We start from the raw sequence: 19,197 nt of genomic DNA on the forward strand, positions 1-19,197 counted from the left end.
AATCACCGTCCTACGTCACGCTTTGAAAAACGTCATTGCTCGCTATGACTCGTAAAACTTGAGGTTTGGCATTGACCTCACACCACACCTGATGCCATTTAGAACCTTGTTATTAATACAATAAAACTTGAGTTTCAAAAAAATTTGAGCCTCAAAATATTTAATCATTTGCAGCCTTAAATTAGTTTCTGCAAAAAATAAAAAATAAATAAATAAAAATAAAAAAATGGCATGTATCTGACAGAGAAGATACATGCTTTCTCCCTTTTGTTGATTACTTGCTGCCACTGCCTGCCAACACCGAGAGGTATTGCAGCCCATAAATTTTTGTTTGTTTTCTCACTTCATGGTTCGTGTCACCGAGAAGATACAGACCCTCCCAAAAAAACTTGACACTAATTTTATTTTTATTTTATATATATATATATATATATATATATATATATATATATATATATATATATATATAAAATATTCGACATTTCTTCAAAGTTAAGAGTACAACAAGTATTACATTATCTACAACCATGTTATCCTTGTCGTCTAATAGACATAAAACGTATCCGTTTCAACCTTTTCGGAATTAAATCAGAATTCACACTAATTTTGTTTCTCCTTTTGTTGCCTAAATTCACCTTTTCTCCCAATCAAATACATAAAAACCCTAATCGGACTGCCTTCATCTGCCTAAGTAATCGTTATGCTTCTATTGTCCTCATTCCTCTTTTATAACACGCCAACACCATCCTGTATCCAACCTTGCACCATCCACCGTATCTGAGCGCTGTGATTTTCTTGCAACGAACCCCCACCACGATCCTTATCCGCGTCTCTCTCTCTCTGTCCTGACTCACTCTCTAATCCTGCCACTACTCATCGTCATCGACACCGCCATCATTGCTGCTCCCATCTCCGCCAGCAAACCGGTGGCTCAACATTATGCCCTATGCTATGCTCTTCACTAAAAAAAGGTAATACATTTCTTAAACTGATTTTTTCCCTAAAAGTTAATGATGAGTGTAAATCAAGATGATTGTTTCTTTGAAACTGATTTTCAGTTAGATATGCACTATGGTTTTTCTAATTTTTTTTATTTGAAATAGATATCCAAGACAACGCCTTAACCATTAGGTTTTAATATTTTTGGTGATTCCCTTTGTTTCATTCATTAGACTGTTTAAAACATGTGCAGCGGAAGAAAGCCCCTCATGTTTGATTAGATTTATTTTGTTGTGTTATTCTGAAGAAGGAATTCTACTTTTTATACATTTTGTTGTTCAATAGAACCATAACATGATTTCATTACTGAATTGAAGGTCCAGAAGCATGCTGAACAGTACGTCTCTCTGCATATTAAGTACTGGTGTGATTATTTTTGTCTCCATGCTTTTTGCTTTTTACCTTAGTAAAAAAATGAAACATTTTTCAATATTGATCCTTATTATATTTATTTTCGTCACTTGCACTTCCTGATTTTGGTCTTTATTTCAGGGGCTGTATAAATTTTTGTCCTAATTTCAAGATTCCAAGAACCAAAATCAATAAGAAACAATTAATTTCAGACAAGAACTGAAACTGGTTTCAATTTTGGACCAAACATGGTCCAAATCAGAAAGCACATGGACTATTTTTGTAATTTACTTTAAAGGTTGAGATATTGTGTTTCATTTGGGGTAATAACTCCATGTTATTAATATTCTGAATAGGTTGGCGCATGAGAAGTTTGTAATTTATGCCAAAAACATTTTAAAAGCAAACAACTAACACTCAATGGACATATAAATATACAATTCTATTTCTTGTATTTCATATTATAAAAGCAACATAACCAATAGCAAAATGATGCTACAATGTTTGTAAATGTAGGGATCAGACCCATATGTTGCAACAAAACTCTCATTTTCAATGTTTTTGTCATTGTTCAGGTAAGTTTTTACAGCATACCATTTTTTTTGCTTACAGAGTATTTATTTCTTTTAGTGCATAATAAATGTTTTCTTTTTAGATGTAGATGCTAGGATGCAGGACACATGGTCAAGAATGTTGGTTAAATTGTTATCTTTTCGTGATGGGAATAAGTGGTTGAAATATATTCCAATGACAAAAAGTACGTTACTATTCTTATAGTCTCATTTTGTCCAAAAAAATTAATTAGGATCGATAAACATGTGGTGTTGTGTTTTAACAGGTGGCATGAGTTTAAAAATCTTGAAATGATAATCTAAAACTAATCGTTCTACTTTTGTTTACCACTTGTAGAGAGCGAAATAGGCGGATTTTTAAGAATATTATTTAGGATCCAGTTTTTATTACAAAAGTAATTTTGGAAGATGTTCGAAGACCTTGGGTTTTGCAAGAGTGATGGTTACTTCTTTTTATTTATTGGATGAGTTTTTTTGTTTTTCATAAACATACAGTTTTTGATTTGGTCATTTTAAATTTCATTTGCAGAGATATTTATTTCTAGCTACAATTTGAATTTTTTACGATCAAGCATGTCGTCTTTAAACAAGTAAGTGCAACACTCATTTGAAACGATGATATTGAACAAAAAACAGCAAATATGTGACCAATGGAGGCTTATGTTGGAGAAGACTCGGATGTAGATTTCTAGATGAAAGAAATCTGTTGTTTGAGATAGGTTCATTTATAATCTCTATAGTATTTGAGTTGGCAAGGTAGTTTCCAAAAAACTCCTGTTTTTTGGATTGCAATGTATATGTTAAACTGTAATTTCTGTAAAAAAGCGATTGATTTGAGCATGTAGATAGAAATCTATGTTTTCTTGCAGGTCAAATCATAAACCAAAGAAAAATCTCTTAGTTTGGTCATCAATCCATGACGAAATTATAAGTGAAAATGAAATGGATAAAATACATTGGTGGTGCTGGTGCAAATTTTTAAAGAAATGTGATTTTGAAATGGAGCTGAAGCAGAAAGATTAACACAAAAGTATATTACAGCAAGGTAAAAAGTAGGTTGAATCACATTTGAATATGTTGTTACTGCAAGCAATTTGTTGGTAATTCTTACATCATTTTCCAGGTTACATTTAGTAGTGAAGTAAAGGGAAATTATCTTCATTTATCAATGATATTAGTGTAGGCTTCTTAGGTTGGTTTTGGTTCAAATTGTTGTTCAGAAAGTCTTTATCTTCTGTTTTTAAAAGACATCATGAAGGTTCAAGTTTGGTGTTGGTTTTTGGATCTTAGATTTTTGTGTTGTTGTTGTATGTTATGTTTTGTTTTACCCATTTTAAATCCAACTGCAACATGTCTGGTGAAATGTTGGTGTTCAGTCATTTCTTTATTTGTTGTAGTTTGAGTAGTTGTATGTTTGTAAAATTTCACCCTCTTTATATATAAGTTGTTGTTCAAAAAAACAATGGATGAAGGAGGTTGAATTATTCTTTTATTAAATTCTTTATTGTTAACCTCTATGCCAATCTGTTTACCATTTTTTTAAAAGATGCTACCTTGTTGGTAATAATATTTTGATATTTTTCTTTAAACATAGGAAAGCCACACAATAAACGCTTTTATTAGAATTATGTTAATATAAATCGGGTTAATGTCAATAATATAATGAGGGTTGATGTAAATTAAATGTTATGCTCATATTTTAATTATCTTAACCAAAACTGCCTCATTTTTAGTGCCCTTCTATTTTTTCTTTGTGGTAATTGAGTAATAAAATTGAGAAATAGAAATGGGCATAAAAAAGTAAATAAACAAAATGCATAATACTTTATTTTTATTTTTAACAAAAAGTAAAGTATATTTTATTTTCAAACTAAAACAATAAAAAATATTTATTTTTAATTGGAATATTTTAACTGAAAATAACAATATTATTTTATTTTTGACAAAAATTAGTTACATAAATTCATTTTAAACAAAAAATAAAATATTTTTGGTTTTAACACAAAAAAACTACGTACTTACATATGTTCATTTTAAACAAAAATAAAGTATTTTTGGTTTTAACAAAAAAACATTAATAAACTTTTTTATTTTATAAAAAACACCAATATAATTTTTTTTAACTCAAACTAGCTGCATACAATTATTTTTAACCCAAAAAAATATAGATTACATTTTAGATAGATTTTACCGATCAATAATATTTATTAACACATTATTATATATATATTAAAGTTGTGAAAAGTTTTAACAGTAAACATGAGACATTTTGCCCAATTTTGGTCCCTTAAATTACATTTCCGGTCCCTCTATTTTTGTTTGTGTGTCACTATATATATTAAAGAAGAGCACCAAATGCTATTCCTTCTTGGTTTATCTCTATCAATCTCCAGATCCTTCCATACATAAAATATCGCACCGCCTCTTTATCCTGTATCTTCCGCTGCATCCCCTATCTAGCCCGCTAAGACCATGTTGCCTCTTTCTTCACGGAGTCGCTTCCTTCGTTTTCCAATTAGATCGTCGCCCATCTTCAAAGGCCCTTCGTGTGGAGGTCTGGATTTCGGAGACGATAACCCATCAGGAGGTGTAGTATGTTCATGTTTTGTTAATAGCGTGTTGACCTAAGAATATACTTAGGGGTTTATATAAGCAAATGGAGACGAACGATTGATTCAGGTACGATCTACTTGGTGTTTTTTATTTTCAGGTGTTTTACTATGTTTTTTTTACTGCTTTTGTTATAAACACCTAATCCGTTTCAGATGAGTTTGTTTGTTCCTATTCTTATTCAATTTTTGTTTAGAATTTGTTTCATTGCATTTATTTTCAAGTTAGGTTTTACCGATTTTGTGTAGCTCACATCCATCTTCTTGCTGTTTCTTCTCCAACCAGGTGATAATGGTGCTTTAGCCCAATATTAGAGTGCCTCACGGATTCCTCAGATGGGATAAGTTATTTCGATTTACCGTAGTCCAACCCACCGTCGCTCTCCGCCACCGATTTTCCCTACAGAAGCTCACTCGCCACTATCGCTCTGCAACACCGATTGTCCATACAGGTCAGTTGACAGTGTAAGAAGCTCTATCCTGCACCACAACGTCTCCCTTCTTCTATTTTCTCCACCGGCTTCAGGCCGTTCGGAATATACTTCCGATGTTGCTTTCATTTGAATCAACCCGGCTCCACAATATATCGAATCTGTAAATTAACCCTAATCATTGCTCTTTCATCCAGACGTTCCAGGCAAAGGCCTTGAACTCTAATTTCGTTTATTTCTTTCAGACTTATAATCTTTGCTGAAGTGGGTAGTTTCCTCCTACTTATTCTTTATTCCAACATCCTGTTCAGGGGAAGAAAAAACGATCTTCTAGAAATGGGCAACAGGGAGAAGGTGGATACTGTATCCACTGTTCAGATCGACAAACTGATTTCGGCACAGAACGATCAATTCCTAAAACCACCAGATCTTCACATCAGAAGAAGCCAGGTTGGCTTCTGTATTTTTATTTTTTGATTTTTTGTTTTTTGATCATTTGGAATAAATGATTGCCGATTAACAGGGAGAACGATCAAAAGGAAAAACGGTCAAAGCATAGTGATTCGTTTTCAATCCGGTTTAGTTGTTACAATTACTTCAGCTGCACAAAGCAAATTTCAGGTGCTTGAACTTTTGAAGTATTTTTTTATGCAAAAGAATATTAGAATGTTAATATGTATGTGAAATATCACATTGCAACTGCTTTATTTTGAGCAAGATAATGGTGGAGGCTATAGTTTAGCATTACAGGTACATCATTTCCTATTATCTTCGATTGTTTCAGGTTTTTAAAATTAACATTTTGTGATAATTAACAATGAAAACATTGTAGTACAAAGTTCAAAAAATGTTATCATGTTTGAATCTACACTTAATTATGACATCTTTTTGATTGACTCAGCAACATTGTATCCCAATAATTACCCTATTAGTTGAGGTCATCAAGCATGGGCTTATTAGAGATGCTCCATTTTTTTGATGGCAAGAAAAGAACATGCAAGCTTTGATATCCAGGTAAATAGATTAATTTGTTAAAATCATAATATGTGAAACAAAAACTGGAATTTTTAAAAAGTATGATAAAAAGTTCAGATCTTAATGAATGTGATTTTGGTTTTTATGGATCCTCCTGACGCTTTTGAATATGCTATTGGGTTTTGATTCTTTTTTTTTATTATTATTAAATTCCAATTCTGTGGGGTCTTTTAAATCCATCTTTAAATGGATTTGAGCATTCAAAATGGAAGGTGGATGGAATTCAACTTCATTCTACCTTTTTTATTAAAAGACCAAAATACCCTTCATTATTTGGTTGGCAGGAATTGCAGTGGAATTGAATAATAAAATTGAATAGATTTTTAGATTTATTTATAATTATTATTTCCTTTTATTTTCAATATATTTTGTGTTGTTTACACCTCTGCAAAGTTAGTTACAACCTACTGAATTGAATCTTAAATTTTTTTATGTGGACTCATCTATGATGTTTTCGTTATATCAGTTTTTTTTACTTAATTTGAGTGTGATTGATTTATAGATGATATGATGCTGAAGACCATGGTTGGGAGTTGTTGGAGGTTAACCTGATACTTTAGGTACCGAGCCTTCATGATCATTTTACCAAATTTTGTTCTGTTTTCTAATTCTCTATTGAAAATCAAAAGACATAGGAATTTCAAGAAAAGAATGGTGTATCAGATCCTTTTTATGCTAACTTAACGTACATTTTTAATAAAATCTTGCTTATTCTCAACACTTCTCCAATGTGGAAAGCGTTTTTTCCACTCTTTCTAAAAGTTAAAGATCTTTTAATATTTTATTTAGTTAGCTGTTTATATGAGTATTTTTGTTTCTTTTTTGGCAGGTTAGTGGTAAAAAATAATAGATCATCTGTATTTTCCTGCATCAATATCACATCAGGTAGTATTCCTGATTTTCTTCTCTATAATTTTACTTTCTACATCTTATATTAATGTACACAATGCTTTGATAGCTCAATAGCTTATGGTACTTTGTGAATATGACAAGCAACACTTATGGTACTTTTTCTGTAATTATATGTTTCTGTAATTATATGTTTCTGTTTTTGAAAATTTGTTTGGTTGATTATCATTTAATTTGCAGGAAAATATTACAAAATAATGGAGAAGCCTGATTATCTCAAATTTGAAGTTGCCCAACTTGGTGACTCCAAAACATTTGATGAAGGATTCCATGGTGCATATTTGCAATTTTACCGGTCAGAATATATTTAGTTTTTTTTTCTCCAAATTCGGTTTGGGGAATCATTGTTTTGTATACTAATGATATGTTCTACTGTTATATCTACAAATTGGTTATCATGTACATTTGTAGATGAATGTTTTCAACATATCTAGCTATGTAAGATTATGTAATTTTGATTCTTTACATCTATATCGAACTGTTAAATCTTCAATTTCAATTAAACTTCTTTGGGATTCATTAAAATTCTTTGGGATATTTTCGACCCCGCAACGCGGGGTTACCCACCTAGTTCATATTTTTTTTCTTCCATATAACATGTTTTGAAATCATTGCCACAAAGAAACTATTTGTCCAAATATAAGTAATTACCTCCTACTGAAAGCCATTAATTGCCACATAAAAACTATTTCACAAAGGAAACCGTATATACTCAGTTTTGACGATAATTTCCTTATAACCTTTCATCACTTTGACATGTATTCTCATTTTTTAAAAGAACGAATGAAATTACATAGACATGGATTACCAAAGCAGATTTCACAGAAACTAACTAATATTGGCTCTTGATTGGCCTTACAAAACAATCAAGTTATTTCTACACTTCAAATTACAAATATCTAATGGAAACAAATTGTGGATGTGTTGCATGATTTTTGGAATATGACACATTTACGAAATGAAACTAAACGCTGCAAGGAAGCTATTCGGCGAAACAAATTAATAGTCACCCATAAACTATTCATCGAAAACAACAACAAACACTATATATACTTTAACAGAGCATGATATTTGTGGATGCATAACATGTTTATAGAAAACTAATCACCATCCAGAAACTATTCGCCGCCGCCGCTTTGCGCGGGTACACAACTAATATATATATATATATATATATATATATATATATATATATATATATATATATATATATATATATATATATATATATATATAGCTTGTCTTACAAAACCAAAATCATACAAATCAACTTTTACAAAACCATTGTTTATTTAAAAATTAAATTTTCGTATAACATTTTTCATAAATATGTAAAAGTTTGTTTTAAATACATTAAAAAATATATTTTACGTAAACTAAATACATAAAAATACATATAAATGGTTTATAAAAACTAATTTTTTTCTAAATACATAAAAGTATATTTCATTTTATTAAAAAATAGTTTTATTTAAAAATATATTTTTATTATTATTTATGTTTTAATGATTTTCCATAATATAAAATAGTTTTAGATAGGGATGTCAACGGGGGCAAACGGGACGGGGATTGCATCCCCCGCCCCTACCTCCGAAATTTCCCCACACTCCCGCCCCCGCCCCCGAAATTTTTAGTCTTCCCAACCTCGCCCCCGAATTCATGGATTATTCCTGTCCCGCCCCCAATTGATTTTGGAATATTTTTTATCGGGCTTAAAGAAAACTATTTTTTTGGGTTAAAAATAGTTATTTATAACATAGTTTTACATGTTATAAACAAAAATGTTATTACATCTAAAAAATGTTATAGTAACAACTTAAAAACATGATATTTTGTATTTTTTTTCTTTTGGAAGCTCAAAATCCTTGTTATTATATATATATATATATATATATATATATATATATATATATATATATATATATATATATATATATATATATATATATATTCAATTGAGAAAATAAAAAAGGTTAAGAATGAGTGAATCATTCTCAGCAACTCATTTATTTTTGTTGCAAAAGCCTTCGTCGTACCAACGTAAATGGGAAATGAATACACATGTGTTTTCCAACAAAACATGTTCCCTTAAACTATGCTAATAATTACCTATATACAAAAACATAGTTTTTTTTCGTTATTTTATTTTTTAAGAAGCTATTTTTATTGAAAAATGATTTTAAATATAACAAAATTCGTGATTTTTATTCTCTACAAATAGTCATCCATATTGATCTATTTTTAAGATAAAATAAAAAAATTATTTTTTTTATATTTTCAGCTATCGTTATTTATAAGTGAATAAAAATGCATCATAGTTTTAGTACAACACATTCGTTATTCACTTATGAATACAAAATATGATTACTTTTTTTACAGATTAAGTATCATTCATATATAAATATAACATATAATAAACTATTTACAGCTTACATCAACTCTCGTCACATGTTATATTCACATATGAATAAAATGTGTATTGACTTTCCTCACAATTTATATTTATATACGAAGAACACATTTATCATAATTTTGTTACAGTTCATTTGTATATAAACGATACTTAAACTGAGAAAAAGTTAAGCATTCGTTTTATTAATAAGTGAATAACGAATGTACTATAATAAAAATATGATGCATTTTTATTCACTTATGGATAACGATAGCTGAAACTTTAAAAAAATAAATTTTTTTATTTTATCTTAAAACCATATCAATATGGATGTCTATTTATAGAGAATAAAAAATTATGAACTTTGATATATTTAAAATAAATTTTCGATAAAAATAGCATTCTAAAAATTTAAAAAAACAAAAAAAAATGTTTTTGTTTATTTTAAGGTAGTTATTAGCATACTTTAAGGAAACATGTTTGGTTGGAAAAACACATGTGTATCCATTGCCCATTCTGCCAGTACGGCTAAGTGTTTTGCGGCAAAATAAATGTGTGACTGAGAATGATTCCCTCATTCTCAACCTTTTGTTCTCAATTGAACTCTCTCTCTCTCTCTCTCTCACACACACAGCTATCCTAACTATTCCTCATGTCTCATACTCATTTTCATTTTACTAAAGAACTTGGGTCTATGTCAATTGAAAGGGTATTACAAAGCCTCATCTCGGGCCTATAATTTGTTAAAAGAACAACTTTGTAAGTTTCAGTATGAACAACCTTTTCTATATATATATATATATATATATATATATATATATATATATATATATATATATATATATTCACGGGCCCCCATGGGGGGTTCGAGACGGGACTGTCTACACCCCGTCTCCGCCCCCGAAATTAAAACGGGGTTTAACCTTGCCCCCGTCCCCGCCTCCAATTTTCTTAACAAATATCCCACATATAAGATCCCGGCCCGTCGGGTTCGAGGTCCCACGAGACTTTTTGACATTCCTAGTTTTAGAGATATATAAACCAAGTAACCCTTCAGCTTAGTGGTTTATACGAGGGGGAGGTCCCCACTATGCATCAAGTATTATCTATAAAAAAAATATTTAAGGTCAAAATTGAAGAAATAAAGACTTCAAAATCAAATGTGGACAATTAATTTGGGACGGAGATAGTAATTAAGACAAAATTACATAAATGGTCTCTATAGTTTACCTGTAATTATAAATTCAATCCATGTTAAACCTAAAAAAACAAATTACCCTCACATAACATGTTTCCAACCCGGTGCAACACCAATGCACCAAACATATAGTGTAGACTCCCACTTTTTTTTTTTAACGATTTTCGTAAAAGTTTGAATGTTCGTCAACCTCTTGCTCAAACTGTGCGGGCCGCTTTATCAACCCCATATTTGTTTGTATTGGGCTAGGTATAGATAGCCTTATTTGCTATGTATGTTTATAGTGGTATATATGCTCCATTGTACATACGTTTTGGGTAATGAGAACATACTTTCAATATTAGTATCGATAATATAGATATGAAAGCCATAATAACACATATTTACATAAAAAACTATATATATATATATATATATATATATATATATATATATATATATATATATATATATATATATATATATATAAAACTATAATTTCTTTCCATAAATAATACTCCTGTAGTTATTACATCAATAATAGTGATATATAACCATAAAGTACATTACTCGTATTGGTAATAAAATATAATCATGTTATTAAGAGTATTGAGTACATACTATAAATAAAAAATAAAAAAGTTGTTATTATTGATAAATAGATTTAAAGTAAGTTGTTATCATGGTTAGAAAAAAAAATATAAATGGATTGGCATTACGAGTTAAAAAAAGTACATCGTATACATCAATAGCAAAAGTAAATGATGTTTTTCTCCGTAATTTACCCATCGTTACTCTCACACTTTAATGTTTTAATTTTGCACTATAATTTTTCCATGTCAAAAGGTCAAAAAAAAAATCAAATAAATACAACAGCAATCAACTCCCATGACTATGTCTTGTGAACTTTGTGAGAGTTTTGATCAATCCTTTGGCAATTTTCCAAAACCAAAACAAGTTCATTATCGTCAATCCCGACGGGATCGTTAGCAAGCTGCAAAATATTGTCCAATAAGTTTGCTTCACCTAAAACAACACACAAAAAGGATGATCAGACAGTTAGGAGTTACCCTAGTACACTAAGGTTGCTCCAACTACGGTTGCATCAATTCACCTGATCAAGATGTGTAAACATGTGGAGGAAAAAGAAGATGAACAATATGACCCTCGCAGCCTGCATGACCACAAGTTATAAAAAATGATTTAATAGATAAAGTTAGTTTCCCTAAGTTCATTACGATATTTCTCTTAATGTATTTTTTGCATTTCGCTAATTATGTCGTATTTTTCTAAATTGTTTAGACATCATATATATCATTTATCTAGACATTATTTTAACCATATAAAACTTAATGGGAGAAAAAGAAAGCATGTCCTTAATTAGGATAAATGGACATTACCAACCACCCTACAAACACTGCAACGCCGTTCAACAAGTAAAACATGGAGTTTTTCTTCCCGGCAACATCAAGATACCTACATATGCATATCTAATGATCGATTAATCCGAAGAAAAAAAATGGAGTTTTGTAGTATTTTTCATCTATGAATACCATCTTATGTTAACAAATGGTGTTGTGATCTCCGAGAAAAGAACAATAAAGTTGTAAAACTGAGCTTGGCCGCATATAAGGGATTGAATGATACCGAGCATAGAGAGTCCATGGTGAAATACCTATAAAAGACGAGAGAGAGAGAGAGAGAGAGAGAGAGAGAGAGAGATCAAAACTAAATAAAACATGATATATTCATATAATCATCTGTATACTTACGTATTCTGGACCACCTAAAGTCGGATACATCCATATAATCATCGTCAAATCTGACAAAAAGTAACCGAGGGACATCTGGAATGATACAAGTATATACACATACATTAAGTGCAGTCGATATTTCTCAGTTTTCCATTATGTAGGTCACACTATAATTTCTCGTAAATAGGACCCACAATCAGATCTTATCTTTTTATAACATATAAAATGTGTTAGAAAATAAAAAAATTGGTCTTTAGTCTTTACATATGAAAACTCATTAGACATACAAATTTTCTCGTCTCCCGTTTATGTGGGGCCCACCATAATTTTTGGGACCCACAATCTTATATCTCTATCTTCTCATACCATATAAATAGAACACAAAAAATGAAACGTATCCACATATGAAAATTTGTCTCATGGCATTACCAAATAGGCACACCATTTTTCTCGGTTGTCTGTTAGGCCATATGGCACCGCACAAAATAAAACATGATGATTACAAAATCACATACCGCAAGTATAGTGTTAGATGATGCAGATGACCGATAGATGATGAACTCTTGTTGATCATGCTCATCAAAAAGATTTGAAACGAACAAAAAGTAATAAGAAGCAATGGCCACAAAAAGTGCATGGAAGGTCGAGATGCCCCTAAAACATACATATAAACCAACATCAAGTGAGCTAAGGAAATGATATACATGTAAGTTTAATCCAACAAAAAACTAAAGGAAATGTAATAATTAAATCAAGTACAAGAACATAACCGATTTTTCCATTCGAATTTCTGCACACTTTCGAGTTTGTTAAAACCTTTGAAGACCAAGGGACTAATTACACCCGTCAAATCATAAGCCTTCAACACAAAAATTAATGTAACCTTTTTAGAATTCAAGTAAAAACAAAGCACATCAAGATACCATGTCAAAAGAAGAACCTCTTAATTATTTTGATAACCAGTTAACCATTAAAACAACTTATCATCACTAACAACAAAAATTCAGATAGACAAAATTAGGAGTAAAAATACTTACAACTTTACACATGATAATGCCTCCAAAAACTGAAAACAACCACATGATTTGGTTACTTGAACTTGCTTGATCACCAATGGTGCTAAAACTAGAAGCAGGAGTTCTTCCTTCCATGGGTTTTTGATTTTCAACGTTCAAAAATTGCAGCAGAACCATAAACGAAACTATAAAATTCCCAATACAAAATCCGAGCAATTCCAGAAACCCATCACGGTAGTAACTGATGGGATTTGTTAATTAATAGTTATACAGTCAGAAGATCTCCACAAGTTAATGATTTATATATGTAAACCAAAATCCCGGCTCTAATTATGAAGATTCTAATAACTATTTAATTAAGAAACTAAAGGGAGATATGCAAATAGCACCAGTGTTTATGATGATTCATGTTATAAATGATAAACGTAAGAATAATGACTTTTGGTGATGTGGGCCACTGGGCCTATTATGGTCGGGGCCCGGGAGGGATCATTGCAGAACTGACAAGTTACAAGAAACATGGAGCTGGACCAGCTGGTGGTGGGGAATGAATGAATGAATTGGGGGGGGGGGGGGGGGGGGGGGGGGGGATTGGGTCGTAATATTTATCATAAAAATATGAAATGTTCTAATTTATTTATATTGTTTTATAACGTTGTATATATTATGTTTTGTCAATCCCGAGTAGTTCACGAGTAGTTTGGCTCGTTTGCACCCCTATTCAACATCTCTTCGCATTTGGCAGAGCCAAAAAAGTGAAAACCCCAACCCTAGTAGTTCGACATCACTCCAGCAACATGTATCACATTTTTTTAACATTTTGAGTAATAGAAGGTGAGTATTTAAATAATTTCCATTTGTTGTCAAGCTTAATGATTTTCTTATAATTTTAAGTAGTTTTTCTTGCTATTTGTAGTGCTTATTATTCATCATTTAGTGAGGTAAAACAAATGGATTCTTCTTCAAAACTTAATTTTAGTGAAGAATGGTGCACTTATAGTGAAGACGAGAATATGTTACTTCTACATATACTATGAGGAAATGATCTTTTTTGTACTTGTTATGCCCTTGTCAGAAGATGTCGAAATACTAAAGTCGTATAAAGTGGATGAGTATAAAGAAGAGTTCTTCGCTGAAGATTTTCAATTTAGAAATTTGGGCATAAATGTGGATGGGTACCATTTACGTTTTGCTAAAAATAATTATAGGATTCTATTGGTACTTTGTGGGAAAGAAAATGAAAGAAAGTAAGTGCTTGTGCACTTCTTGTATTAGACATGAAACAACTTTTGATAAGCATAGATGTTTAAGAAATCTCGATAAGCATTTATGTTCCAGGTGAAATATTTGAATGATAAACATAGATGTTCAAGAAATTTTAATCTTGGGTCCCTTGTTACTCCCTCTTGGATTGTAAAACTTTATGTAGGGGATATGATAATAAATCAGACTGTAATAAAAAAAAAAAAAAATAATAAGATAAGGTCGGCATTCTAAGGAAGTTATGTTGCACGGTAAGTACGGTGTCAATTGTCAAAGGGAAGGTGCTAAGGCATTATTTAAAGATAGGGAAATGTTGTATACCATTATGGTAGAGTTTGGGATTTAGCCCATGAAAATTAAACCCGAGTGAAACTTAATCCATATGACATTTATTTCAATGTATCTTAATTTCCTTTAAAGCTTGAAAGAAGGTCGGACGGGTTAGATACAGCCATCATATCGCTACAAGAAAGAGGTATTCCTTTGATATTCTGACCAACATAAGGTATTTTACAAACTTTATTATTTATGTGCAAAGCATAAAAACTATTCTAACTATCCATAACAAGAAAAATATTGCTCAAAATAGGAAAAAAAAAATATCGGTTTAAAATGGAAAAATATGTCTAAAAGCCAAAAAATTAAAACAATATTTCCAAAACAGGAAAAATTAGAAACTTTTTTTTTTGTCCAGAACAGTTTTAAAAATACTTGAAAAGAAAAACAAACTTAAAAAATACCCGTGTTCATGGATTTATGTAAGGATTTGTGGAAAGTGAGAAAAAAGTAATGCCATGTTGAATATAGGCAATGTGCATAACATATTTATGTGATTTTAGGAAGAAAACTAATACTAATGAATCTATCTATATAAATATATAAAACTAACAATTTCTCAACTCATTAAGGAGACATTGGTTTTGTAAAATATAATTTAACAAGAAACTTAATTAATGGGTTCAACATTTTCGACAACTGGTTCACGGATTGGTCATATTTGACAAGGGTTTCTCATTTTTGAACTTGTATCTTCCATCAATCACAATTAAAGTTACCATAGTTTATCCCTTATTATGATTTCATCATCCATACAAATGGAAATGGAAATGGAAACATACTACATTAAATTACATCTCCAAACTGCAAAATTAAATGTCTACAACTAGTAATGCTACTCTAAACTGGAAGTGCCACCCACAAGCTATATTGCTCAAAAAAGATAAAAATAAATCTCGAATATTTGTGTCCTCAAGATTGAAAAAAAATAATCAATTTGACTCACAAAACAATGAAGCATTTTTTGTATCTATTCTCCAACTGTCAATCCGAACCCAAACTTGTAGTCTTTCTTCATGTGGTCGATCTGAATGTTGATAAAATTTAGCAAACTATCATTTCTTTATATTACAACATTATTACTTTGAAAATGCCACCAAATTATTAGGACATTATATACCCAATTATAGCAGTTAAAATTGCAATTGCTTGTTTGAATGACATTGTTATAGTTGGGAAGATTTTTCAAAGTACAATGGTGTAATGGGAATAAATGAAAGTAGGATGCTATATAATAAATAAATAAATCAATGTCTATATTACAGCATTGTACTTTGAAATTTCTACCTAATTATGCCATTGTATTTTCAACTTTTTTTTCTTATTAGGAAGGAAGGACAATAATATACTTTGAAAAATCTAGGTGCTAGTTCTAGCAATGAAAAGTGCTTTCTTTCTATTTAGATGAGATTGCTATATATTGATATTGGTAGAATTTTAACAGTAGAATGTTGTGATAGGAATAAAATTAAAGAAAAGGTATATTGCTAATTCTTCTATTTATATAAATGCACTGACCTCAGCAGAGATGATAAAATTAAGACCCATGTTCAACCTTTCTTCAAGAAAAGCAGATGTGCAGCCATTTGAGTCAATCTTGCCTCTAAGCCGACACTGTCAATGTAAAAAATATTACTTTTTAAAATGCTCCTTTATTAAGTCCAAAATTTTGATGCCAATTTCCCAAACTTTATTTAAAAAAAAAAAAACAGTAATGGTTGGTTGAATTGCCTGGCGAAGTATATAATCATAGCCAAAGCTGGCAGTGACATCTCTTGACATGTAATTGTACATTAAATCAGATGCCAATGAAACCTACATACAACAAAGAAGACAAATGTAATGTAATAAGCTGATAAGTGCAAAAAAAATAAAAAAAAAAAAAAAAAAAATAATAATAATACCAACAAGATTTTACCTTTTCAGATACTTTCTGAACATAGCTAAGAGCCACCATTCCAGTGCTAGCAATCTGTCCTGAGGCAACCTGCAGCAAAAATAATATGAATTTGAGTTAATAATAGAAATATAGAATAGACTATGCATATACTATAAATAAAAACATACTACATGTCAAATTTTGTCAGCATAAGAAAATTACCATTTTATCCGTATTGTAACGAGCAGCATAACCAAGACCAGACTTACGATGTTGACCTGCCCAGAATACTTCCCCACCCAATGACAAGTGAGGGGTAACACTCTGCAACCAAGATATTAATTTTTTTATTTTTTTAACACCAGACATTTAATATAAAAGATGGTAAATCTTTTACCTGAATATAACTAGCACCAAGTAAACCACCATTTCCAAGTTGGAATTGACTCCGATAGTCGCTACCCTGCATACAAAAAGAACATAATTTAATAAAAATGGACAAGTTGTAAGCATACAAGACTAATAACTTACCTTGTAGTCAAAATTGAACATTCCATGAGACATGTGTGGCTCGCTTGTAAGCTGAGAAGAAAAACACAAGGAATTATCGATAATGTTCATTCACCCAAAAAATGCTTGATTTGTATTATATGTAAATATTAATAATTACTAATCTACCCTTCCACCTGAGCATTGGCCTTCATGGTAAGATTCTCAGACAAGTCACATTTCACTCTGGCGTTAACACGCCCATCAGTCAAGACTCTTCCAATAAGCATTAACTACAGCACACCAAACAATTACAAATATGCCCTTCCAATAAGCAAACTAACATCCTAAAGATGACACAGGGTCATAACTCATAAATAACCTACCTTTGGATCTATGAAGTTTGCACCAAACTCATAGTTTGCAGTTGGAATTTTAATTACTTCAGCAGATTGAGAAGGGAGCTCCGTGGGTCCCATGGCAATACTATAAATGTTCAAAAATGGATAATTATAAAAACAGAAATGGAGGAAAGTTCATATGAACTCAAAGAACATATGTTGATTTGGAATTAGTACCTGTGACTTAGTGAGAACCTCTGATTGAGTCCCTTAGTAAAATCAACTCGCATCCCCTCAAAATAATCAGCCTTTAAGGACACTAGAGAATAAGAAAATATCCAATCTAAGATGGTGTAGAAGGTACAACTTCATTTATGTTTCTAGTTTGCAGGTGATTCAATGGAAGTATCATGCATTCTTGCTACCAATTGAACTGAATGTGTCTTGGGTCAATATGAAACACCAAGATAAGTCAACCAATTACAGATTCTTGCATACAATAAGAAAATAACAATGCATTATTTATGAATTGATACAATGTGGTCGTTGCTTATAAGTCGTGTTGCAGCACTTACCAACAAATCGTCCTAAGGAAAATACTATTTCCATAACAATAGATTTAACTTCTTGAATCGAATGTATGTGTAGGATTTGCTCTTGAACGTTTAAGTATTGAATAAAAGGTGCATTATATATAGAGAGTTGAGCAAGAACCCAGATTTGAAAAATACTATGAAGGTCTCTTGATCCCCATGATAAAGGCTCCGGTACCCCAAGACGGAGAGATAAGTAAGTATATTTAGTGACCATAGAAATAATTCCAATCAAGAAAGTAAAAAATTTCAAAAGTATCAAGTAGCTTAGGGTTTAAAGATGATAATGTATTAGGGTTTATGTGATCATTCAAATCAATCGCCTAAATCATTTACAGCAAAAACTAAAACAAAACTAACGATACCAATTCAGTAATTGAGGTTCAAGAGCAGCAAGATATTAACTGAGGGCTTCCCGGTGGATTTCTTCGTAAGGAATAGGGCATGGTAGGTCCATGTAATCGACTTTCTCCGGTTTGATAGTTTCCGCCGCCGCCGCTGGTGGAGGGGGAACAAGAGTCGCCATTTTTACCAAAGATAGATTTAGCTGGTCAAAATTTGGAAGAAGAAAAGGCTTTGTACAGTGTTTTCTTCTTCGAAGTGGAAGATATGAGGAGCAACAAAGAAATAGAAAAAACCCTTGGTACTCTATAAAAACCCTGGTCTTTGGATTGCGGAGTGATATAAATCTATGATAAATCAAATACAATCAAATATCCTTGTATATTTTTTTACACTATTTATCTTTTTACTTGTTAACGTCAAAATAAAAAGAAAGACTAAGGTTGTGTTTGATACCCGTCTGACTCGGTCTGAGTCAGACATATGGGCTGACTCGGTCAGACATTGAGTGTTTGATGATATGTTTTCTCGGTCAGCCGTCTGACCCAAATGTCTTACCCGGTCAGCTTTGTAACATATGCTGACCGGGAATAAGGACACTCCTACCCCTCTGTTATCTTTCTTCCCTCGTTACCTAATACCCATTCTTTCAATCGTAGCCTAAAAAAAAAAGCGCAGACACAAAAATCGCCGCCTCCTCCATCGACAG

General features: G+C 31.3%; 3 protein-coding genes and 1 long non-coding RNA gene across 18 annotated transcripts; 2 read left to right on the forward strand and 2 right to left on the reverse strand.

Moving 5' to 3' along the window:
• The first annotated feature begins 524 nt into the window (after positions 1–524).
• Positions 525–3,301, forward strand: LOC145113758 (uncharacterized). Of its 14 annotated transcripts, none has more exons than XM_079049814.1 (8): positions 525–971; positions 1,317–1,363; positions 1,492–1,648; positions 1,867–1,925; positions 2,012–2,107; positions 2,452–2,512; positions 2,792–2,967; positions 3,046–3,301. In XM_079049814.1, exons 4-7 carry the CDS (start codon positions 1,880–1,882, stop codon positions 2,943–2,945), a joined length of 357 nt encoding a protein of 118 aa, XP_078905940.1. In that variant the 5' UTR covers positions 525–971; positions 1,317–1,363; positions 1,492–1,648; positions 1,867–1,879; the 3' UTR covers positions 2,946–2,967; positions 3,046–3,301. The 14 variants fall into 14 exon arrangements, 12 of the variants coding, with proteins under 12 accessions (XP_078905940.1, XP_078905942.1, XP_078905941.1 ...); XM_079049810.1 differs by having other exon boundaries at positions 528–971; positions 2,006–2,107; XM_079049813.1 differs by having other exon boundaries at positions 528–971; positions 1,317–1,336; positions 2,006–2,107.
• Positions 3,302–5,572: 2,271 nt separating this feature from the next.
• On the forward strand, positions 5,573–6,875 carry LOC145113935 (uncharacterized). Its single transcript, XR_013710896.1, has 3 exons — positions 5,573–5,976; positions 6,500–6,557; positions 6,827–6,875. It is a non-coding gene; the product is annotated as an uncharacterized LOC145113935 (long non-coding RNA).
• A 4,286-nt stretch (positions 6,876–11,161) lies between these two features.
• On the reverse strand, positions 11,162–13,579 carry LOC145113763 (uncharacterized). 2 transcript variants are annotated; one of them, XM_079049821.1, is made up of 8 exons: positions 13,267–13,577; positions 13,000–13,088; positions 12,745–12,883; positions 12,248–12,322; positions 12,029–12,150; positions 11,876–11,951; positions 11,590–11,649; positions 11,162–11,501 (listed from the first exon to the last, which is right to left on the reverse strand). In XM_079049821.1, exons 1-8 carry the CDS (start codon positions 13,420–13,422, stop codon positions 11,355–11,357), a joined length of 864 nt encoding a protein of 287 aa, XP_078905947.1. In that variant the 5' UTR covers positions 13,423–13,577; the 3' UTR covers positions 11,162–11,354. The 2 variants fall into 2 exon arrangements, with proteins under 2 accessions (XP_078905947.1, XP_078905948.1); XM_079049822.1 differs by having other exon boundaries at positions 11,361–11,469; positions 11,546–11,649; positions 13,267–13,579.
• A 2,030-nt stretch (positions 13,580–15,609) lies between these two features.
• On the reverse strand, positions 15,610–18,802 carry LOC145113764 (mitochondrial import receptor subunit TOM40-1-like). Its single transcript, XM_079049823.1, has 11 exons — positions 18,552–18,802; positions 17,791–17,872; positions 17,599–17,698; positions 17,410–17,505; positions 17,255–17,305; positions 17,121–17,186; positions 16,946–17,047; positions 16,763–16,831; positions 16,576–16,659; positions 16,363–16,458; positions 15,610–15,871 (listed from the first exon to the last, which is right to left on the reverse strand). The coding sequence occupies exons 1-11, from the start codon at positions 18,670–18,672 to the stop codon at positions 15,815–15,817; spliced, it is 924 nt and encodes a 307-aa protein (XP_078905949.1). The 5' UTR covers positions 18,673–18,802; the 3' UTR covers positions 15,610–15,814.
• Between the last annotated feature and the right edge of the window lie 395 nt (positions 18,803–19,197).

This window comes from Lactuca virosa, chromosome 5, assembly GCF_052849685.1.
Source record: "Lactuca virosa cultivar CGN04683 chromosome 5, Lactuca_virosa_CGN04683_v6, whole genome shotgun sequence".
Lineage (NCBI taxonomy): Eukaryota > Viridiplantae > Streptophyta > Magnoliopsida > Asterales > Asteraceae > Lactuca > Lactuca virosa.

What these genes read in the sequence shown, in the direction of transcription:
- LOC145113763 (XM_079049821.1), bottom strand. Translation starts at nt 13,422, where the DNA reads ATGGTTCTGCTGCAATTTTTGAACGTTGAAAATCAAAAACCCATGGAA. An exon ending in CATCTAACACTATACTTGCG is followed by an intron (nt 12,323 to 12,744) that starts GTATGTGATTTT and finishes GTATCATTCCAG; the next exon opens with ATGTCCCTCGGTTACTTTTT. An exon ending in CCATTTGTTAACATAAGATG is followed by an intron (nt 11,952 to 12,028) that starts GTATTCATAGAT and finishes ATGCATATGTAG; the next exon opens with GTATCTTGATGTTGCCGGGA.
- LOC145113764 (XM_079049823.1), bottom strand. Translation starts at nt 18,672, where the DNA reads ATGGCGACTCTTGTTCCCCCTCCACCAGCGGCGGCGGCGGAAACTATC. An exon ending in AATCCACCGGGAAGCCCTCA is followed by an intron (nt 17,873 to 18,551) that starts GTTAATATCTTG and finishes CTTATTCTCTAG; the next exon opens with TGTCCTTAAAGGCTGATTAT. An exon ending in CAAACTTCATAGATCCAAAG is followed by an intron (nt 17,506 to 17,598) that starts GTAGGTTATTTA and finishes GGTGTGCTGTAG; the next exon opens with TTAATGCTTATTGGAAGAGT.
- LOC145113758 (XM_079049806.1), top strand. Translation starts at nt 940, where the DNA reads ATGCCCTATGCTATGCTCTTCACTAAAAAAAG. An exon ending in ATGCTCTTCACTAAAAAAAG is followed by an intron (nt 972 to 1,866) that starts GTAATACATTTC and finishes TTGTAAATGTAG; the next exon opens with GGATCAGACCCATATGTTGC. An exon ending in ATATATTCCAATGACAAAAA is followed by an intron (nt 2,108 to 2,451) that starts GTACGTTACTAT and finishes TTTCATTTGCAG; the next exon opens with AGATATTTATTTCTAGCTAC.